At 41.3% G+C, this 18,910-nt stretch overlaps 1 protein-coding gene across 1 annotated transcript in view; it reads right to left on the bottom strand.

Moving 5' to 3' along the window:
• The window catches only part of lcp2a (lymphocyte cytosolic protein 2a), a 157,570-nt gene extending 154,008 nt beyond the window's left edge, over window positions 1–3,562 (bottom strand). Inside the window, exon 1 of the mRNA XM_043703923.2 lies at window positions 3,381–3,562. Coding sequence (XP_043559858.1) covers window positions 3,381–3,458 — 78 coding nt within the window. The 5' untranslated portion in view covers window positions 3,459–3,562. The remainder of the gene's footprint in view (window positions 1–3,380) is intronic.
• Between the last annotated feature and the right edge of the window lie 15,348 nt (window positions 3,563–18,910).

The raw sequence follows: 18,910 nt of genomic DNA, 5'->3' as shown, positions 1-18,910 counted from the left end.
AGGGTGAAAATAGATAAGTCCCCTGGGCCTGATGGCATTTATCCTAGGATTCTCTGGGAAGCAAGGGAGGAGATTGTAGAGCCATTGGCCTTGATTTTTATGTCCTCGTTGTCTACAGGAGTAGTGCCAGAAGACTGGAGGCTAGCAAATGTGGTTCCCTTGTTCTAGAAGGGGTGTAGGGATAACCCTAGTAACTATAGGCCGGTGAGTCTCACTTCTGTTGTGGGCAAAGTCTTAGAGAGAATTGTAAGGGATAGGATTTATGAACATCAGGATAGGAATAATGTGATCAAGGATAGTCAGCATGGTTTTGTGAAGGGCAGGTCGTGCCTCACAAACCTAATTGAATTCTTTGAGAAGGTGACTAAGGAGGTGGACGAGGGGAAAGCGGTAGATGTGGTGTATATGGATTTTAGTAAGGCGTTTGATAAGGTTCCCCATGGTAGGCTACTTCAAAAAATACGGAGGTATGGCATTGAGGGTGAGTTGGAGGTTTGGATTAGGAATTGGCTGGCTGGAAGAAGACAGAGGGTAGAGGTTGATGGTAAAGGTTCATCTTGGAGTGCTGTTACTAGCGGTGTTCCGCAAGGATCTGTTTTGGGACCATTGCTGTTTGTCATTTTTAGAAATGACCTGGAGGAGGGGCTAGAAGGTTGGGTGAGAAAGTTTGCGGATGATATGAAAGTCGGAGGAGTTGTTGACAGTGAGGAAGGATGTGGCAGGTTACAGCGGGATATAGATAAGCTGCAGAACTGGGCAGAAAGGTGGCAAATGGAGTTCAATGTAGCTAAGTGTGAGGTGATTCACTTTGGTAAGAGTAACAAAAAGATGGGGTACTGGGCTAATGGTCGGATACTTGGTAGTGTGGATGAGCAGAGGGATCTTGGTGTCCATATACACAGATATTTGAAAGTTGCCACCCAGGTAAATAGTGCGGTGAGGAAGGCATATGGCGTACTGGCTTTTATTGGTAGAGGAATTGAGTTCCGGAGTCCTGAGATCATGTTGCAGTTGTATAAGACTCTGGTGCGGCCGCACCTGGAGTATTGTGTGCAGTTTTGGTCGCCATACTATAGGAAGGATGTGGAGGCACTGGAACGGGTGCAGAGGAGGTTTACCAGGATGTTGCCTGGTATGGTAGGAAGATCGTATGAGGAAAGGCTGAGGCACTTAGGGTTGTTTTCATTGGAGAAAAGAAGGTTTAGGGGTGACTTGATAGAGGTGTACAAGATGATTAGGGGTTTAGATAGGGTTGACCATGAGAACCTTTTTCCATGTATGGAGTCAGCTATTATGAGGGGGTATAGCTTTAAATTAAGGGGTGGTAGGTATAGGACAGATGTTAGGGGTAGGTTCTTTACTCAGCGAGTCGTGAGTTCATGGAATGCACTGCCAGTAGCAGTGGTGGACTCTCCCTCTTTATGGGCATTTAAGCGGGCATTGGATAGACATATGGAGGATAGTGGGCTAGTGTAGATTAGGTGGGCTTGGATCGGCGCAACATCAAGGGCCAAAGGGCCTGTACTGCGCTGTATTCTTCTATGTTCTATGTTCTATATGGGGACAACACAGGCACATGGAATTACAACCATTAATTAAATAATGACTAGACAGCGAGATAGGGAGGCTGGCATCAATGGCCTACTTTATGGTATGTCAGGTCAACATAATTTTTAGAACATATAACATAGAACAGGGCAGCACAGAAATGGGCCATTCAGCCCATGTTGTTGTACTGGACATGATGCCTAATTAAACTAATCCCTTCTGCCTCCCCTTGGTCCATATCCCTCCATTCCTTGCATATTCATGTGCTGATCTAAAAGTCCCTTAAACGCCTCCACCACCATCCCTGGCAACGCGTTCTAGACTCCCACCACTCTCTGTATAAAAAGACTTGCCCCTCACATCTCCTTTGAACTTTCTCCCTCTCTCTTTAAATGCATGTCTCCTTGTATTAGACATTTTAAATTTGGGAAAAAGATTCTGATTGTCAGAATGCATTATTTCTGTACTGTTGTATAAATTAATAAGTATTCACTTGAAACATTCACATGCAACTGACAGTGTCACCTTGCTCAATAAATCCAAAAAGACATGAGATTATTTTAGAAACAGATGTAGCAATTTAACTTAGAGTCACATTTTTTTATGTTCATCAGAAGAAATACAACTTCATATCGTAACATTTGTCTCTTGCTGGTGACAGGATAAGTATTACTAAAGCAATTTTCAGGGCTTGTCTCATTAAACAAATCTTTTGCAATTTAAAAAAAACCATTTCATAACATATCACTATGAGTAGTTATTGGAAACTAGCTGATGATTTAAGCATTTTTATTGCAAAATATTTTAATCTACAGAATGAGTTGACTCAGGCTGTAAACTGACAATGTCTTCAAATTTTTGTTAGAGTTTAAACTTTGCAAATAAAAAAAGAGATGGCCTTTAGCAAACATCATGTTTTACCTTTTCAATCAACTGCACAAGGTGTGCTAACAACAAGAGTTGGCATTTATATAGCTTCTTTAATGTAGTAAAACATCATAAGAAGCTTTTCATGAGCGTTATCAAAAAACTTTAATTAAATTTTAATTAAATTAAAATTTAATTAAAGTTGCCATACTGACAACTTTAATGATATGAGAACAGGTGGACCAAGGTTTGGTTAAAGAGATACATTTCAAGGAGTGACTTAAAAGTAGAGGTCATGTTAGAGAGATGACAAGTTTGAAGATGGAATTCCAAAGCTTATGGCACAGACAATTCAAGACCAATCGAGGAGAGACAAAAATTGGAGATGCTGAAAAGGCCAAAATTGGAGAACCAGTGAGATCAGAATGTTTTGTTCTGCTGGAGGAGCTTGTAGAAGGAGGAAAAGCCAGGGCATTGAAGAATTGGAAAACAAGAATGAGAATTTTAAATCAAAATATTGCTGGACTGGGAACAGTTCTAAGTCAGTGAGCAAAAAATCTCCAGAACTTAGCACAAGTTTGGGCATACAGCAGAATTTTGGACAAGCTCAAGTATAGGGAGGGTCGAAAATGGGAGATTGGCCAAGAGAACATGGGAATAATTGAATCTAAAGGTAAGTAAGGCATCAACAAAATTGATGATCATATTAATACATGAAAGTGTTAAACAAATAACTTTTTAGACTCTAAAGAAAGCACAACTTCCCAACACATGGTGAAAAAAGGTATGTTATCACATTCTAATATTTTAAAAGCATACTTTGATATACTTGTTGACAATCATTGAACTGCTTGAAGTTTTACTTTGCCTGTCAGCCAGATAATCAGTCCACACAGTTGTAAAACCATTGTTCACGGAGATCAGCGGAGTATAAGGAAGAACAAATAGTCTTTGGCTTTACCTACCATTCTGAAATAGTCAGCCAAATGATTCGCAGACCAGTTAAATACATCGTTACGATTTGGAAGGTTTCTGAAAGCCATCTTTTTGCTCCCAAGTCTCCAATTATTTTTCACTTCATTTCATGTTACAACATATAGCTGAGAAGAATAACGGGTCCTTTCTCTTCCTGTCACACACCACAACCTTCACAGTACCTAGAAAGGAAGTGCGTAGGGTGCTGATCAATGATTACAATGAATAAGATACTTCATTCGACAAGCATTTGGTTTACTTCTCCAAGTAATTAAATGTAGGTTGAAAAGTAAATGCTAATGATAGACCTTGAAGTGAAACTTTACCATTGCCTCCTGCTGAATGTTATTTTGAGAAAATTAATACTGAAATGGACTTGACTAACTTCCTTTGTTACTTCCCCTCTTTATTCTACAGAAATTCAGCAGAAACTGTCCTCTCCCATGATTATACAAGACTTCAGTAAGCTATTTCATCGCTGAGCATAACAAAGTGAACTTGACTACATGTGAGAGGTGCATGTTTTGCTCAGCAGCATAAAAAGACCAACTCTATGGAAATGAAATTCTAGTCATAATGGGCTTTTTAAAAGAGATTGAGATTGAATATTGTACTCCCACACATTAAAGAAGAACGAACAGTGAGAAATTAATTTCAACCTGGAATTTAACTTTAGCCACAGTAGTTGTGTGGTTATGTTGCTGATCTACAGGCTTGGCACAATCAACTGGAGAATGTGGAGTCTGATCTCATCATCACAGTCTGATCATTTTAACTCAGTTTTGAAATTCTAGAAATAAAACTGTAACTTTCAGTAAATGTTGCCATGAGGTTGACAACTGTCACTGTCTATTTATGTCTATTTGGGAGGGAAATTGGATGTGCTGACAGTGTCTGATTCAAAAGTAACTGCAGTCCAACGTGTAACTCGAGAAATTGTGTCAAAACATTTAGTTCAAAAAGACAATTCACCATCAGCTTCTCAGTGCAACCAAGGATAGGCAATGAATGCCAACCTCAATAGCTATGTCCATTACTGACTGAATTTTAGAAAATCAAGAGATACAGTAGATTTACAACTGGTAGGACAGGATTATATTTGATGTTTTTAATGGTTCCAGTATAGCATATCTGAGTTGCTTTCCAGAGTCAAGTAGTTTTCAAAGAAAGAAGGGCACAAGCCCACAAATACAATTCAGGAGCAATTTTAAAGTCATGCCTAGAGTGCTCATAATATTCTCAAAAACGTATATACATGCATTTTCTGTCAACCTTTGCAGGTACTGCCATGATAGTCCATGATGCTGAAGACTTGTACTCCAGAATGTGTTACACCCCAGCCAAGCTGCTGCAATACCAGCATCTACAGAGGAACCTCGATTATCCGTAGATCAATTATCCGAATATCAGATTATCTGAAGGAGATCTCGCGGTCCCGATAGAAACATTACTTCAAAGAGCTGTTTCAACCCTGATCGTGACTTTTGTTTACAATGATTAAAAACGATCTTGGCTCCCTGAAATGCTGCCGACAATAGTCCTGGACATCGAGCCCAGGCATCGTCTCCAAATGACTGACCTCCTCCCTTCCCTCGCTCTCCCCAAACTTTCCCTGGACTTCTACATAGGGGTAAATCCTAAACCCCACTTCCCCAGATATTCTTTCTAACACTGTTCTGTACAGGGCAGAGGTATAACTTGTCAAAATGTTGTGTCTGTCTGTGTGTGTGGATGCTAATTGGAGACTTACCCCACAAAGGCAGCAGCAGTCTTAATGCCAATGTCTACTCTGGCTGCCCCGGAGAGGGTGTGGGACTAACGGGGGTAGGGGCGCAAGGGAGGATGGGGGAACACAGTGGTGGCAGTGTTGGGGGGGAGCGGTTGAGGGGAAGCCGGGGGCATTGACTGGGGGGGGGGGGTGGGTCAGATGGTAGGTGGGGTGAAAAGGAGGGGGGGGGGGTGTGCGAGCCAGGGTTTGGGGGGGTTTGCGAATGGAGGGCGGTGTTGGGGAGCGGTGTTAGACAGAATTGGGTGTGGGTGAGGGGATGTTGTGTTGCGGATGGGGGGGGCGGTGTTGCAGGAGGTTGGGGGTGGGTGAGGGGAGTTTTGCGGCCATGCGGGGGCAGTGTTGGACGGGGTTGGGGGCAGGGCCCGTGCACAGTGTGCTGCTGCCTAGTCTCCTGAACAGGGAGTAGACTTAACAGAAAACCCTGAGCCCCAGAGGAGAGGCTTGAATCGATTAACCGAATAATCAATTATCCGGACGATACAGTGCCTTCCCATCTCGTTCGGAAAATCGAGGTACCTCTGTACTTGGGAAAATTTCCCAGGAATGTTCTTTACACAAAAAGCAGGTCAAATCCAACCTGGCCAATTACCATGCTATCAGGCTCCTCTTAATCATTAGTAAACTGATGGAAAGTGCCATTGACAATGCAATCAAGTGGCACTTAGCACTCAGTTTGGGTTCCACTGAGCTCAGTCAACTCCGGGTCTAATTATAGCCTGGCTCGAAACATAGACAAACGAGCTGAACCATGAGAGGTACAGTGAGAGTGACTGTCCTTGACATGAAGGCAGCATTTTAGGGCAACACGATGGTTCAGTGGTTAGCACTGCTGCCTCACAGTGCCTGGGTCCCAGGTTCAATTCCAGCGTCGGATGACTGTCTGTATGGAGTTTGCACGTTCTCCCCATGTCTGCGTGGGTGGGCTCTGGTTTCCTCCCACAGTCCAAAGATGCGCAGATCAGGTGAATTGGCCATGCTAAATTTCCTGTAGTGTTAGGTGCATTAGTTGGGGGGAAATGGGTCTGGGTGGGTTACTCTTCGGAGGGTGTGGACTGGTTGGGCCGAAGGGCCTGTTTCCACACTGTACAGAATCTAATCTAATCTACTAAGACTTAGTAAGGAACCCTGTCAAAACTTAAGTAAATTAGAATCAGGAGAAATTGTTCACCCAGCACAAAAATAGATAGATATAGTTTTTGGAAGCCAGTCATCTCAGCTGCAGAATCCTACTATCGTTCTGAAGAAGGGTCACTGGACTCGAGATGTTGACTCTGTTGACTCAAATGCTGAAGAAATGCTGAGTCTCACCAGCAATTTCTGGTTTTGTTTGTTTCAGATCTCCAGCATCTGCAGTTCTTCATTTGATATTATATCACTAGAGGATGTTTTCTGATGACCGTATAATGTTCAGCACCTCCTCAGATACTGAAGCTGCTCATATCCATGCAGTATGACATGGATAGGTTTAGGTAGATAATATTCATATATTCATATGCAAATAACATTCATATCACACAAGTGCCATGCAATGGTCATCTCCAAAAACAGAGAACCTGATTGTTCACATTCAATGGCATTAGCATCACTGAATTCTCCACTATCAACACTCTGGACATTGTCTAGAAATTGATTTGGACCAGAAATACAAATACTGTGGCTATAACAGCAGGTCAATGGCTGAGAATTCTGCTGCAAGTCTGCCTCTGCCCAGCACAAGATAGGACTCTGAAGGAATTCTACCCGACTTGCCTGAATAATTGCAGCTCCAATAATATTCAAGAAGATTGACACCACTCGGGGGATAAAAAATCACTGAAGGTCCTTCCATAGTACCTCCTAAACTGTCTAGACAGCAAGGGTAGCAGACACATGGGAACACCATCACGTGTGAGTTCCCCTCCAAGCCACATACTATTCTGATTTATAACGATATCATTAGATTAGATTAGATTACATTACAGTGTGGAAACAGGCCCTTCGGCCCAACAAGTCCACACCGACCCGCCAAAGCGCAACCCACCCATACCCCTACATTTACCCCTTACCAAACACTACCGGCAATTTAGCATGGCCAATTCATTGTTCTTCACTGCTGCAGGATAACTCCTTTCCTAACAGTACTATGGGTGTACCCACACCAGATGGACTGCAACAGTTCAAGAAGACAACTCACCACTCAAGGGCAATAATGGATAGGCAACAGAAGTCAGTGACACCAACATCCTTTGAAGAAAAAAAACATTTAATCACAAATTCTGATCTCTGCATTCACAGTGGAAAGTGCCTATACATACATGTTGAGCTGTAATTATACTCTCTCACCAAGAGTGGCACTTTAGTAACTCCTCTGATGAAATGTATAACTACAATATGGCAAATTTACAAGAGGATTTTCTACTATAAGTGTGGTCAGAGGAACATGAAAAGATAACAGGAATTGAATGTAATTCTTTTATAGGCAACAGATTAGACAGGCATGAATCTGCTACAGACTGGAATCATATAGGTGTTGAGGGTGTTTTATATAAACTTCAGGTAATTAGTTAAGGAGTTCAGATTGTTTTCTGTAGAGAGTGAGGTTGAAATATAATTTGAAATAGAATAAAATACCTAGTAGAGTTGGAGATTAGAAAATGATTGAGGAATCTTAATGTTGATGAACACCTTTGCAGAGCCAAGCAGGTTAAAAGAGTGATTCAAGCAGTGAGAGTTTGAGGAGGTGACATCTTCCTAAGAGTCTCCCCTACTGAGTGGGAGGACAGCACTTGAAGCACCATCAGATCCCATCCCAGATTCCTCCATCCCAGATTCCTCCATCCCAGATTCATCCCATCCCTGTGATGCTATTGTAGCAGACACAAGGAAGGTGTGCCCTGCTCAGATGTTGGCAGTAGCCTTTCCACACCTCGTGGTGTGTTATGGAATCATAGAATCTCTACATTGCAGATAAAAGCCATTTGGCCCATTGAGTCTGCACTGACCCTCCGAACTGCATCACCCCCTATCCCTGTAAAACTACATTTACTATAGTTAACCACCTAGGCTGCACATTACGGGGCAAGTCGATGTACCTAACCTGCATTTCTTTGGACTGTGGGAGGAAACTGGAGCACCCTGAAGAGACCCACGCAGACACAGTGAGAATGTGCAAACTCCACACAGATGCTGGAATCGAACCCGGATCCCTGATACTGTGAGATAGGAGTGCTAACCATTGTGTCAGCATTCTTTTTCTGGGAGAAAAAAATGCTTTTTAAAAACTTTGATTAAGCAGATTTCTGTTAAAATAGTTCTTGAGTTCTTGACTGTAAATACCATGTCCAACTTAATATAAAGCCAGTTGTTGTGAGTTGTCTGTCCTACAATTAATACAAGCCAATGTAGTTGGTACAAGTTCAGGTATTAGTTGCAATTAAAGAGTAAACCTACATGTCAGATGTATTTTTCTGAATAATATCAATCTGACTATGTTAGTTCATCAAATACTGCAACAATGGACCTAACAGTGAAAGTGAAAGGGCCATTGAAACATACAGACTTCGAAAGAAAAAATTTTTTGGAAAATATCTAACTTCATTCAGATTTCATTTAGACAGGTCTTCATTCAATCTGCAGATTGGAAGAATCTATCACAACATTCTGAACTGGAATCATTCACTATCTCAAACACATCAGATGCTCTCCTGTCAACATTACATTAAATACATTCATTAAAGACATTGTGGAGCTTGAGATGTAATCTGTTCATCAACTATGCTAAAACATCGGAGTAGTACCAAACGCTGGTATCATATTGGATTCTTGATACTACCTGCCTAAGCAGTTTTATTGGAGTAAATTGAGTTGACTCTCAGGTAGTGTATGTAATTGTTTCTTTCACACTACAATCCAGGGATTTTTCCCTTAAGGTTAAAAAAAAACTAATCAATTTCCTTTCATGCCAATTTAATTTCATGTTGAACGCTGGATGTTGGGTGATGATTTTTGGCTCTTTTCTTGTCGCTATTCAGTGCAAACAATGAAGGAACTTGAGCTCTAAAAGAGGTTACTGTGAGGGTCTCCAGTCGTAATGATTTTCCAATGTGACCTGATTTGAAATAGATCATATTATTGTATGATATTGAATAAATGGGGCCAAAGATGCTCCAGGGAGATGATGGGATCTGGTAATGTCACTGAACTAATAATCCAAGGGCTAATGTTTGGAGCATAGGTTTAAAATCCCACCATGGTAACTGGTGGAATTTTGATTCAACAAATATAATCTGGAATTATTCACTGATGTTTGCCATGAAATTATCACTGATGTTTATAAAAACAAAAGATCTGGTATATGACCTGTATTTAGGAAAGGAAGATTTGCTGTCCTTTCTTGGACTGACCTATATAGGTCTGAGGTCATAGAATATGGTTGACTCTTAACTGTCCTCTGAAATTACTTATTAAGAAGTTCAGTTCAAGGGCAATTGGGGATGGATAACAAATGCTGACTTTGCCTGAGACCCATATCCCACGAAAAGAACAAAGAAAACAATACAAGAAATCTCCGCATAATGTAAAGACAAGTGGCAGAAGCCCTGTCCTGTGCAATCGATTATCACATCCACCAGCCTAAAAGTGACCAGCGAAAGCCATTCTGAAATTATGATATGATTTGGAGGTGCTTGTGTTGGACTGGGGTGTTCAAAGTTAAAACTCCACAACTGCCTGATGAAGGAGCAGCGCTCCGAAAGCTAGTACTTCTAAATAAACCTGTTGGACTATAACCTGATGTTGTGTGATTTTTAAAATTATGATACCAAGACTTTTTCATGATTTGTGGAATGTAACAAATTGTGCCCTGTTGCTTCCGGGGCCCATTCAATTGCCTGTGCTCCCAATCCCATTAAAATCTCCCTGATGCTTTGCTCCTCAAATCCCTTGCACCCTTGGCCATGAAGCCCCACCTCCTCCTCTCCCCACCCCACCCCCCCCACCCCTCCCACACCCCCAATTTATCCCATTCCATCAAGTCCCCATTTAGTACTGACAACCACACAGTTACTGCAAGAAATGCAAATTTGCTAGACCTAGCAACAGACAGGAGAAGCTGCTACAATATTACTAAGGAGAATGAACAATAGCTCAAAAACAAAATGTCTTACTGATATCTTCTGACAATGCAGAATCGCAACAGGAAATCAGAGACCACAAAAACCAACATGAATCACGTGTGCCATGATACACTGCTAAACGATATTGTCAAGCATTGCTGCTCACCAAGTAAACCAGCAAGCTATTAGATTAATATAGGTATCAGCAATGGGTCAGAGACCCTCACTTCCAGCAATGGTCAGTTTCCACTGACAGAGAGTGCATGAGAGGAATAGTCCCGCTCCAGAGACTACAGAACAACATCCAACCTGATATTTCAGTGTAGTACCAAGGGAGTACCACATTGCTGCAATTTCATTTCTGTGGCTACGTCCCCAGAGAAAACATGAGGTACCAGTAAAGTTGTATAGAGTGGGTTGGCAATGTGCAAGAAAAAAAACAAATGCAGTACGGCATTCAGTGTTCAGGAATCATAGTGAGGTTAGAAATTATATTTGTCACGATGGGATATTGTAGAAGTCATGGATGAGGTGCAAGGCCAAAGGTAGCAGTTTAGAGACCTGTTACACCATGAATAAAGATAGGAAAGAGGGGGAATGCCTTCATCAAAATCGTAAATTCTACTAATATATCATGAGGGGAAACAAACAGACTGGTTGGAGTATGGGTAGAATGGAGCTGAAAGAGGTAAGGGATGCTGTGCAGTTAATGAAATAGTCCATCAGTTAGTTCAGAAATGTAACTGAAGTTTTAAACTTGTGCCAAAAAACTGAAAAATGAATTAACGAGAAGGCTGACATGTCGGCACATGTCCTTGTGAGTCTCATCTCACTACAAGTCAGAGGCTAAAAAATGCATTAGGACTCCCATGATAAAATGTTTGTATATGGATTTCTGAGGTAAATGTTTACATACATGGTTTCCATTACAAACCTTGACAGAAAAAGCATCACAGGGAACATCTTTGACAGGGACTAAATACCACATTGAACCTTCAAGAATGACTCGATAATAACACATTAATAATCATGGAATGCTACCAAGGCAAACTTCAGAGCATTCTTAGTGTGCACGACATTGCTGAAAGTAGTTGTGTGCCTCCTTGGTTAAAGATTGATAAAAGCGAAGTGAAAGAGTAAATAATAGTCAGATAGCTAGTCTGTTCCTTAAAGCTCTGAAGAAGGATCACTGGATGCAAAATGTTAATACTGCTTTCTTTGCACAGATGCTGCCAGGTCTACTGAGTTTCACCAGAAATTTGATTTTTTTTTGGATTTTTAGCATCCAAAATTCTTTAGGCTTTTTTTTGTTCTTCGATTTTGTTTTATAAAACTGTCAACTCATATGGTTTTCTTCAGGGGTACTTTGTGGACCATCCACTATGCAACAGCCAAATTAGGAGGGCGAACTGATACTTTTTCCTAGCCCAGTACTCCACTGCTCATAACAAAACTGAACTTAAAATGAGATGATTTTGCCAATAATAAACTGTATATACTGAAGTATTAGAGTCATAGAGACATACAGTCATACAGCACGGAAACAACCTTTCTGTCCAACTAGTCCACACCTATCATAATCCCAAACTAAACTTGTCCCTGCTGCTTGCACTTAGCCCATATCCTTCCAAACTTTTCTTATTTATGTACTTACCTAAATGTCTTTTAAATGTTGAAACTGTACCTGCACCCATTACTTCCTCTGGAAGTTGATTCCACACACGGAGCACTCGCTGCATTAAAAAAATTCCATTTGTGTTATTTAAATCTTTCTTCTCTCACCTTAAAAATATGTCCCCTTGTCTTGAAATCCCCCACCCTAGGGAAAATACATCTGCCAATCATCTTATATGTAACCTTCATGATTTTATAAACCTGAGGGTCACCCCTCAACCTCCTAAGTTCTAGTGAAAAAGTCCCAGCCTATCCAGCCTCTCCTTGTAACCCAATCCTGGCAACATCCAGGTAAATCTCTTCTGAATCCTCTCCAGCTTTATAATATTCTTCCTTTAACAGGGCAAAAAGAACAGCTCACAGTACTCCAAAATAGGTCTCACCACCGTCCTGTAAAACTTCAACATGAAGTCCCAACTCCCATACTCAAAGGCTCTGAGCAAAGAAGACAAGCGTGCTAAATGTCTGCTTAACAACCCTGTCTATATGTGACACAAACTTCAAAGAATTATATACCTGAAATATCAAAGATTTCTTTGTTCTACAACACTACCCAAAGCCCTACTTTTAATTGTATAAGTCCTTTTACCAAATGCAATACCTCACATTTACCAAAATTAAACTCCATCTGCCTCTCTTCAGCCCATTGACTGAATTGATCAAGATCTATTTGTAATCTTAGACAACTTTCTTCACTGTCCATCATACTGCCAACTTTGGTGTCATCCATCAATTTCCTAACGGTGCCTTCTATATTCTCATCAAAATAATTTATATAAATGACAAACAAAAATGGACCTCTCTTTGGAACACTGTGGGTAACAGGCCTCCAGTTCGAAATACAACACTCAATCATCACTCTCTGTCTCCTGCTGTTAAGCCAATTTTGTATCACTGGCAAGCTCACCCTAAATCACACATGCTCTACCTTTACTAATTAGTGTGTGATGTGGAACCTTGACAAAGGCTTTACTAAAGTCCTGATGAAGGGCTTTTGACCGAAACGTCTATTCTCCTGCTCCTTGGATGCTGGCTGACCTGCTGTGGTTTTCCAGCACCCCACTCTCAACTAAAGTAATTAATGTCTACTGCTCTTCTTGGTTACTTAATCAAAACACTCAGTCATGTTTGTGAGACATGATTTCCCTCCATTTCTTTCTCCACAGTTAAAACAACTCAGCCAGGTTCCTTAAGTAATGAATAAATAATCAGTTTATCACAAAAGATATAATGACAATTATCAAAAGGTTTAAACTATCCTCTTGAAAGTGTTAACACACACACTTTTGCTTACATTCAGATACACGCACACCTCCTAACCTAGGGAAAGTATAAAACCTTTGAAGATTGTTACATTAAAATTATTTTGATCAAGCAAATTTAGGCAAAGTAATTATTCACAGTTTATCCACATGTAGCTAATGACACTACACACACAAGCTGTTGTCACTGTGGTCTTTCTGAATTAGTTACACCTAGCTTCGTTTCATTTTCTGGAGACAGTGGTGAAGATTCTGAATATTCCTTTGGGAATCCTTCTCTTGTGGTGAAGAGGTTTCCTAGCTGGTTTACAACTCAACTCAAATTTGGTGAATGGTGTTCAGAAAAATGAGAGGGAGAAAAACAAGGTGAAAGCTGTTGGTTCAGCAAGTTATCTCCCTGAATGTTTGAGCTAAAATGTTTTTTTTCACCTACAAACTGGGTCATGTGTCTTCTCTTTGAAAGTGCTGCAGATATGGTGTTCTATACAAGCAGTTTGTTCCAAACAATAAAACATTGTTACTGCTGTAGCTAGTGTTTCTTGCTTTGCAATGCATTTCTTTCAATAAGTTCAAGAAACATGCCCAGTTAATGGTATTATAAATTAACAGTTTCAATAACAAGTCTTCAAAACAACTGTACGTATTGAATCCAGTACGTATTGAATCCAGTCCCTGGCTGTGGATTCATTTTTTTTCCAAGTGTTTAATCAACTGTTTGTGTCTTGACTTCCTATTGTAAATGTCAAATTTAGCCAGTTGGTATCTGTGAAATTCATGACAACTCTTGACAAATTATTTTGGATTAGATATACACAGTTACTGTTACAGACACGAGAGAGGAACAGATTAATTCATCTATTTCAAAAGAGAATTAGAAAGAAAAGTAACTTTCTAATCCGATAGCATCGCTTTAAGAAATGCACAAAACGGGAATTTGCTTATCAAATTAGTTCAGTTCATTCTACATTATTAATGTCTAAATTAAGTTGTAAATCATGGAGAGGAAAAGATATCCCAAAATCTGTGATTCTCCATTAATATGCTGCTAGAGTGACAAAGACAGCAGCTCGTCATTAACGTCCCCATGAAGAATTGCAATGTTTACACAGTCATTACCAATTAAACTCACCACACAAAGTTTGGGCTGGTTAGTTAACAACGTAGTACCACCTTAATGAGGTTGCTCTGATTCTACACTGAAACCAGGAAGCAAGGAGACCATAAGCAGAGAATAGAGGGAATATGGACCATGTGCAGGAAGACAGGATTCATTTAGAATAGTATCTCGGTCAGCAAAAACCGTGTTCTCCACAACCACCTGATGAAGGAGCGACGCTCCGAAAGCTAGTGCTTCCAATTGGATTGGACCTGTTGGATTATAACCTGTGTTGTGTAATTTTAAACTTTGTACACCCCAGTCCAACACCGACATCTCCAAAGCAAAAACATGGTGAGCCAGAGGGCCTCTTCCTATGCTGTACTGTTCTCCGTTCTAACTGGTTGATTGCCCTGATGTGCTTATTGAATGCAGACATACTTTATCCCTCATTCCATATCAGTCTCTGAAGTACAGGTCATTCTGTTATAACGTGTGGTTCATCAACGCAAATTCACTGTAACGCGATTGATGAATCAGGGATGCTGTTTCTAAAGTGCAAACTTTTAAAATGTGTGTTGGCTGTAACATGATTACAGTGCCAACACTTTGAATATTGATTTTAAAGTGTGATTTTTTTTTCTATAACGTGGGGTTGCACAAGAACACAACCATCATGCAATAGAAGAACTGACTGTATGTTCAGCGCCTGTATCCAAGCTGCAAGTATAAGTGGTAAGTCACCTTTTTCCGAAATCTGGTGTTACTCAGGAGGAAGCAGTTGATGGCCAAACAACACTTCTTGAATATGTCAAAACATAAAACCACAAGGGGAAGATAGTAAAAAGGAATGGGGAAGACAGGGAGCAAGCAGGATATTCACAGTGACTACTTTGGCAGTCTGTACGGCAGCCTTCAAGATGAGCATGAAGAGTGAATGGCATTTTCACTGGAGCGTTGAAAGTTGAGGGGTGACTTTATGGAGATTTATCAAACCATGAGGGGCACAGATGAGGTGAATAGTAAAGGACTTTTCTCTGGGGTGGGGGAGTTCAAAACTGTTTTTTTTCTTTAAAGTGAAAGGAGAAAGATTTAAGGGGGACCTAAGGACTCCTTCACAGAGACAGAGGTTTGTTTGTGGAATAAACTGTCAGTGGAATTTTGATTTGATTTTGATTTATTATTGCCACATTTACCGTACAGCGAAAAGTTTTGTTTTATGTGTAGTAAAGGTCGTTCTGCTAACACGACAGTTGTATTCCTCAGTGACCTCGGGCTATTGTAAATTGCGCTATAGAAGATCGCTAATAGAAAATTGTTATACCCGTTCAATAGAAAGTTTGCATTATCCAAACCACAACGTCCACAATTCATCAATTGCGTTATAACCAATTCATGCTGACAAATGGGCGTTTTAGCAGAACAACCTGTACAGGCAGATCATAACATGCAAAGATCATAGGGTGATTGAATAGACTGAGGAATGCAAAGTTACAGTTGCAAAGAAGATTCACTAAAGTAAGATCAACATTAAATTTTAAATTTGAGAGGTACATTCAGAAGTCTAATAACAGCAGGAAAGAAGCTGTTCTTGAACCTGTTGGTCCATGTGTTGAAGTTTTTGTCTATTCTGCCTGATGTAAGAGATTGTAACCAGGGTGGGAGGGGCCTTTGATGATGAAGGCATCAGGAAGTGTAGGCAATGATGGAAAGTTGCTTTGTGTGGTGAACTGGGCCACGTGCACAACTTTCTGTATTTCTTACAGTCCTGGTCGGAGCAGTTGCCTTTCCAAGCCATAATGCATCCACACAGAATGCTTTCTATGGTACATCTATAATAGATGGTGAAAGTTCTTACAGACATGCTAAATTTCCTTAGCCGCCTGAGGAAGAAGAGGCATTGTTGTGCTTTCTTAATTGTCACATCAATGTGGGTGGTCCAGGACAGGTTGTTGGTGATTGTCATTCCTCGGGGCTTGATGCTCTCGACCATCTCCACCTCAGCTCCATTGATATAGGTAGGGGTGTGCACTCCTTGCTTCCTGTAGTCAATGATCAGCTCTCTAGCTTTGCTGACTTTGAGGGACAGATTGTTATCTTTACACCATGGCACCAAGCAGTCTATCTCTTTCCTGTATTCTGTGTCATCATTGTTTAATATCCAGCCTACAACAGTGGTGTCATCAGCAAATTTGTAGGTGGATTTCACATGTAATTTGGCCACACAAGTCATGAGTGTACAGGGAGTACAATAAGAGCTGGGTATGCATCCTTGCCGGGTCCTGGTGTTGAGAATTGTTATAGAGGAGCTACTGTTGCCTATGAATGCAGTCTGTGGATCAATAAGTTAGGGATCCAGTTGCAGAGGATGGAGCAGTAACCTAGGACTCAGCATTTGAAGATTAGTTTGGTTGGGAATTATAGTGTTGAAGGCAGAATCGCAGTGTAAGTAGAAGCCTGATGTAGGTACCCTTATTATCCAGATGTTCCAGGGATGAGTGTAGGGCTAGAGAGGTGGCGTTTGCTGTGGACCATTGCATGGTAGGCAAATTGCAAGGGATCGAGGCAGGCTGGGTGGCTAGTTTATATGAGCCATGACTAACATCTTGATGCATTTCTTAATTATGGAGGTTAGAGCCACTGCTGGATGTAGGTACAGTTACAATATTTAAAAGGCATTTGGATAAGTACATGAATAGGGAAGGTTCAGAAGGATCTACGTCAAACGCAGGCAAGTGGGGCTAGTTTAGTTTGGGAAACTTTAAAGGCATAGTCAAGTTGGACCTGTTTCCATGCTGTATGCTCTAATGACTCTATGAATGCAAAAAGTGCATAAGGCAGCAACTTACAATTACTTTCCAGAGTCCTGGTGAAATCAGGCATCACACCGCTACCACTCCCCCATCCCTCCCTCCCCCCCCCGAAACAAAACCTGTCATGCCCAGAAAGCAGGCACAGCCTGATGGCCCGGGTGAGTCTGTCCGATCTGTTTCACTGGTTTAGTCCTGGGACCAGGTGCAATGCAAGCAGTGGCCATCCTCTTAGCAGTGCTGCTGGGATTGAAGAGTTACCAACTTTCTGAGTGGCTCCCATAGTTGGGATATGCTCTTTCAGTGAACATAGCTGAAGGCCCCGCTCTCGATCTGCTAATTGCCCGAGTATTGCAAGATAGTGTCATGGCTTCCATTCATGGTGAAGGCAGTTCAGCACTGGTTTCCCAGCCACTGAGAAGGGACATCAGCTTCAAGGTGAGTGTGGGAGGGGTAGCATTTAATGGGTGAGGACTCCATTTTATTTCTGCCTCTGCCCTGATTAAATCCTGAGAGGGACGTCTCAGCTATGGCCATCCTGTCCCACTGCCAATTCAGGCCTATGAGTGGTCAACTAATACTCTTCCTGAAGAAGGGCTTATGCCCGAAACGTCGATTCTCCTGTTCCCTGGATGCTGCCTGACCTGCTGCGCTTTTCCAGCAACACATTTTCAGCTCTGATCTCCAGCATCTGCAGACCTCACTCTCTCCCCAACTAATACTCTTGTTGGGTTTCCTTGTAAACTCATAGGGTGTTTGGTAGTGGTATATGGACCCTCATTTAGGGACCTGGTATTGGAAATGGTGATAGTTTGGGAGGGACATGCATTGAAAATCATCCTGTATGTGTACATTGAACCATCCTCCTGCCCCTTCTGAATCTCACCATCTGATACTCATCTCACCCCGTGGCCTGGGATCTCTTATTGATTCTGGGCCTCTGATTGGTCATCACTGCCACTCGCTATCTGCAATGTACAGCTGCCATTCTCTGGTTCACCAGCAGCCTTTGAGGAAGAGAGAGTGGAGCAGGATGATTCCCCCCTCCCCCCACCACATTGGAGTCTTTAATCCCAGGGAAGACTCCCTGCCGACCAAGCGAGGTGATGTGAGGCTCTCACACAAAGGCTGAGACTTCCTGTTGTGAATTAAATATCACAAATTAAAATTACAAAATATAAAAACAAAAATGACGTAACTGAAGAAATAATTTGCACTTTTACAAAGTTCCAAAGACCCCTACAGTCCATGAAGTGCTATTTGAGGTATATCCACTGTCGTAATCTTATAAGTTGTGAGCAGCATCTTCCGATAAATAATGAGACAATGAGTAGATAATATTTTTATTGAAGATTGTTTAGAAACTTGGAGGATTACCTAGCTTTTCTTCAAATAGACCATAGAACACGGACAAGGTTGAACTTCTGAGCAATCCAACACTCCCTCCATACTACACTAAAATGTCAGTGTAGCCTGTGTTCTAATCTCTTGGGAGAGTGATTTGAACCTCCAACAGGCAGCACAGTGGCACACAGCATTTTTTGTCCTCAGTATAGATTCCAGCATCTGCAGCAATTTGCTCCTATTAGGTATTTTATAGACTGTTCTTTTACCAAGCCCAAGAATCTTGAAGCAAGCGAGTGGTTCTAGAATTGTGTCTCAACTGGTGGATGCTGACTCAAGATACCGGAACAGAAATGAAATCATGTCACGGAGTGTAATGGTAATAACTCGCTTTAAATAAAAGCATGCACAGGAAAGTGTTGTCACACATCAGGAAGGAAGGGGGGGGGGGG

Source organism: Chiloscyllium plagiosum, unplaced genomic scaffold, assembly GCF_037043375.1.
Source record: "Chiloscyllium plagiosum isolate Xiang-an unplaced genomic scaffold, Cpla_swu_hap1 HiC_scaffold_16, whole genome shotgun sequence".
Lineage (NCBI taxonomy): Eukaryota > Metazoa > Chordata > Chondrichthyes > Orectolobiformes > Hemiscylliidae > Chiloscyllium > Chiloscyllium plagiosum.
Note: the sequence above shows the minus strand (reverse complement) of the source record. Positions and strands in the feature narration are given on the sequence as shown.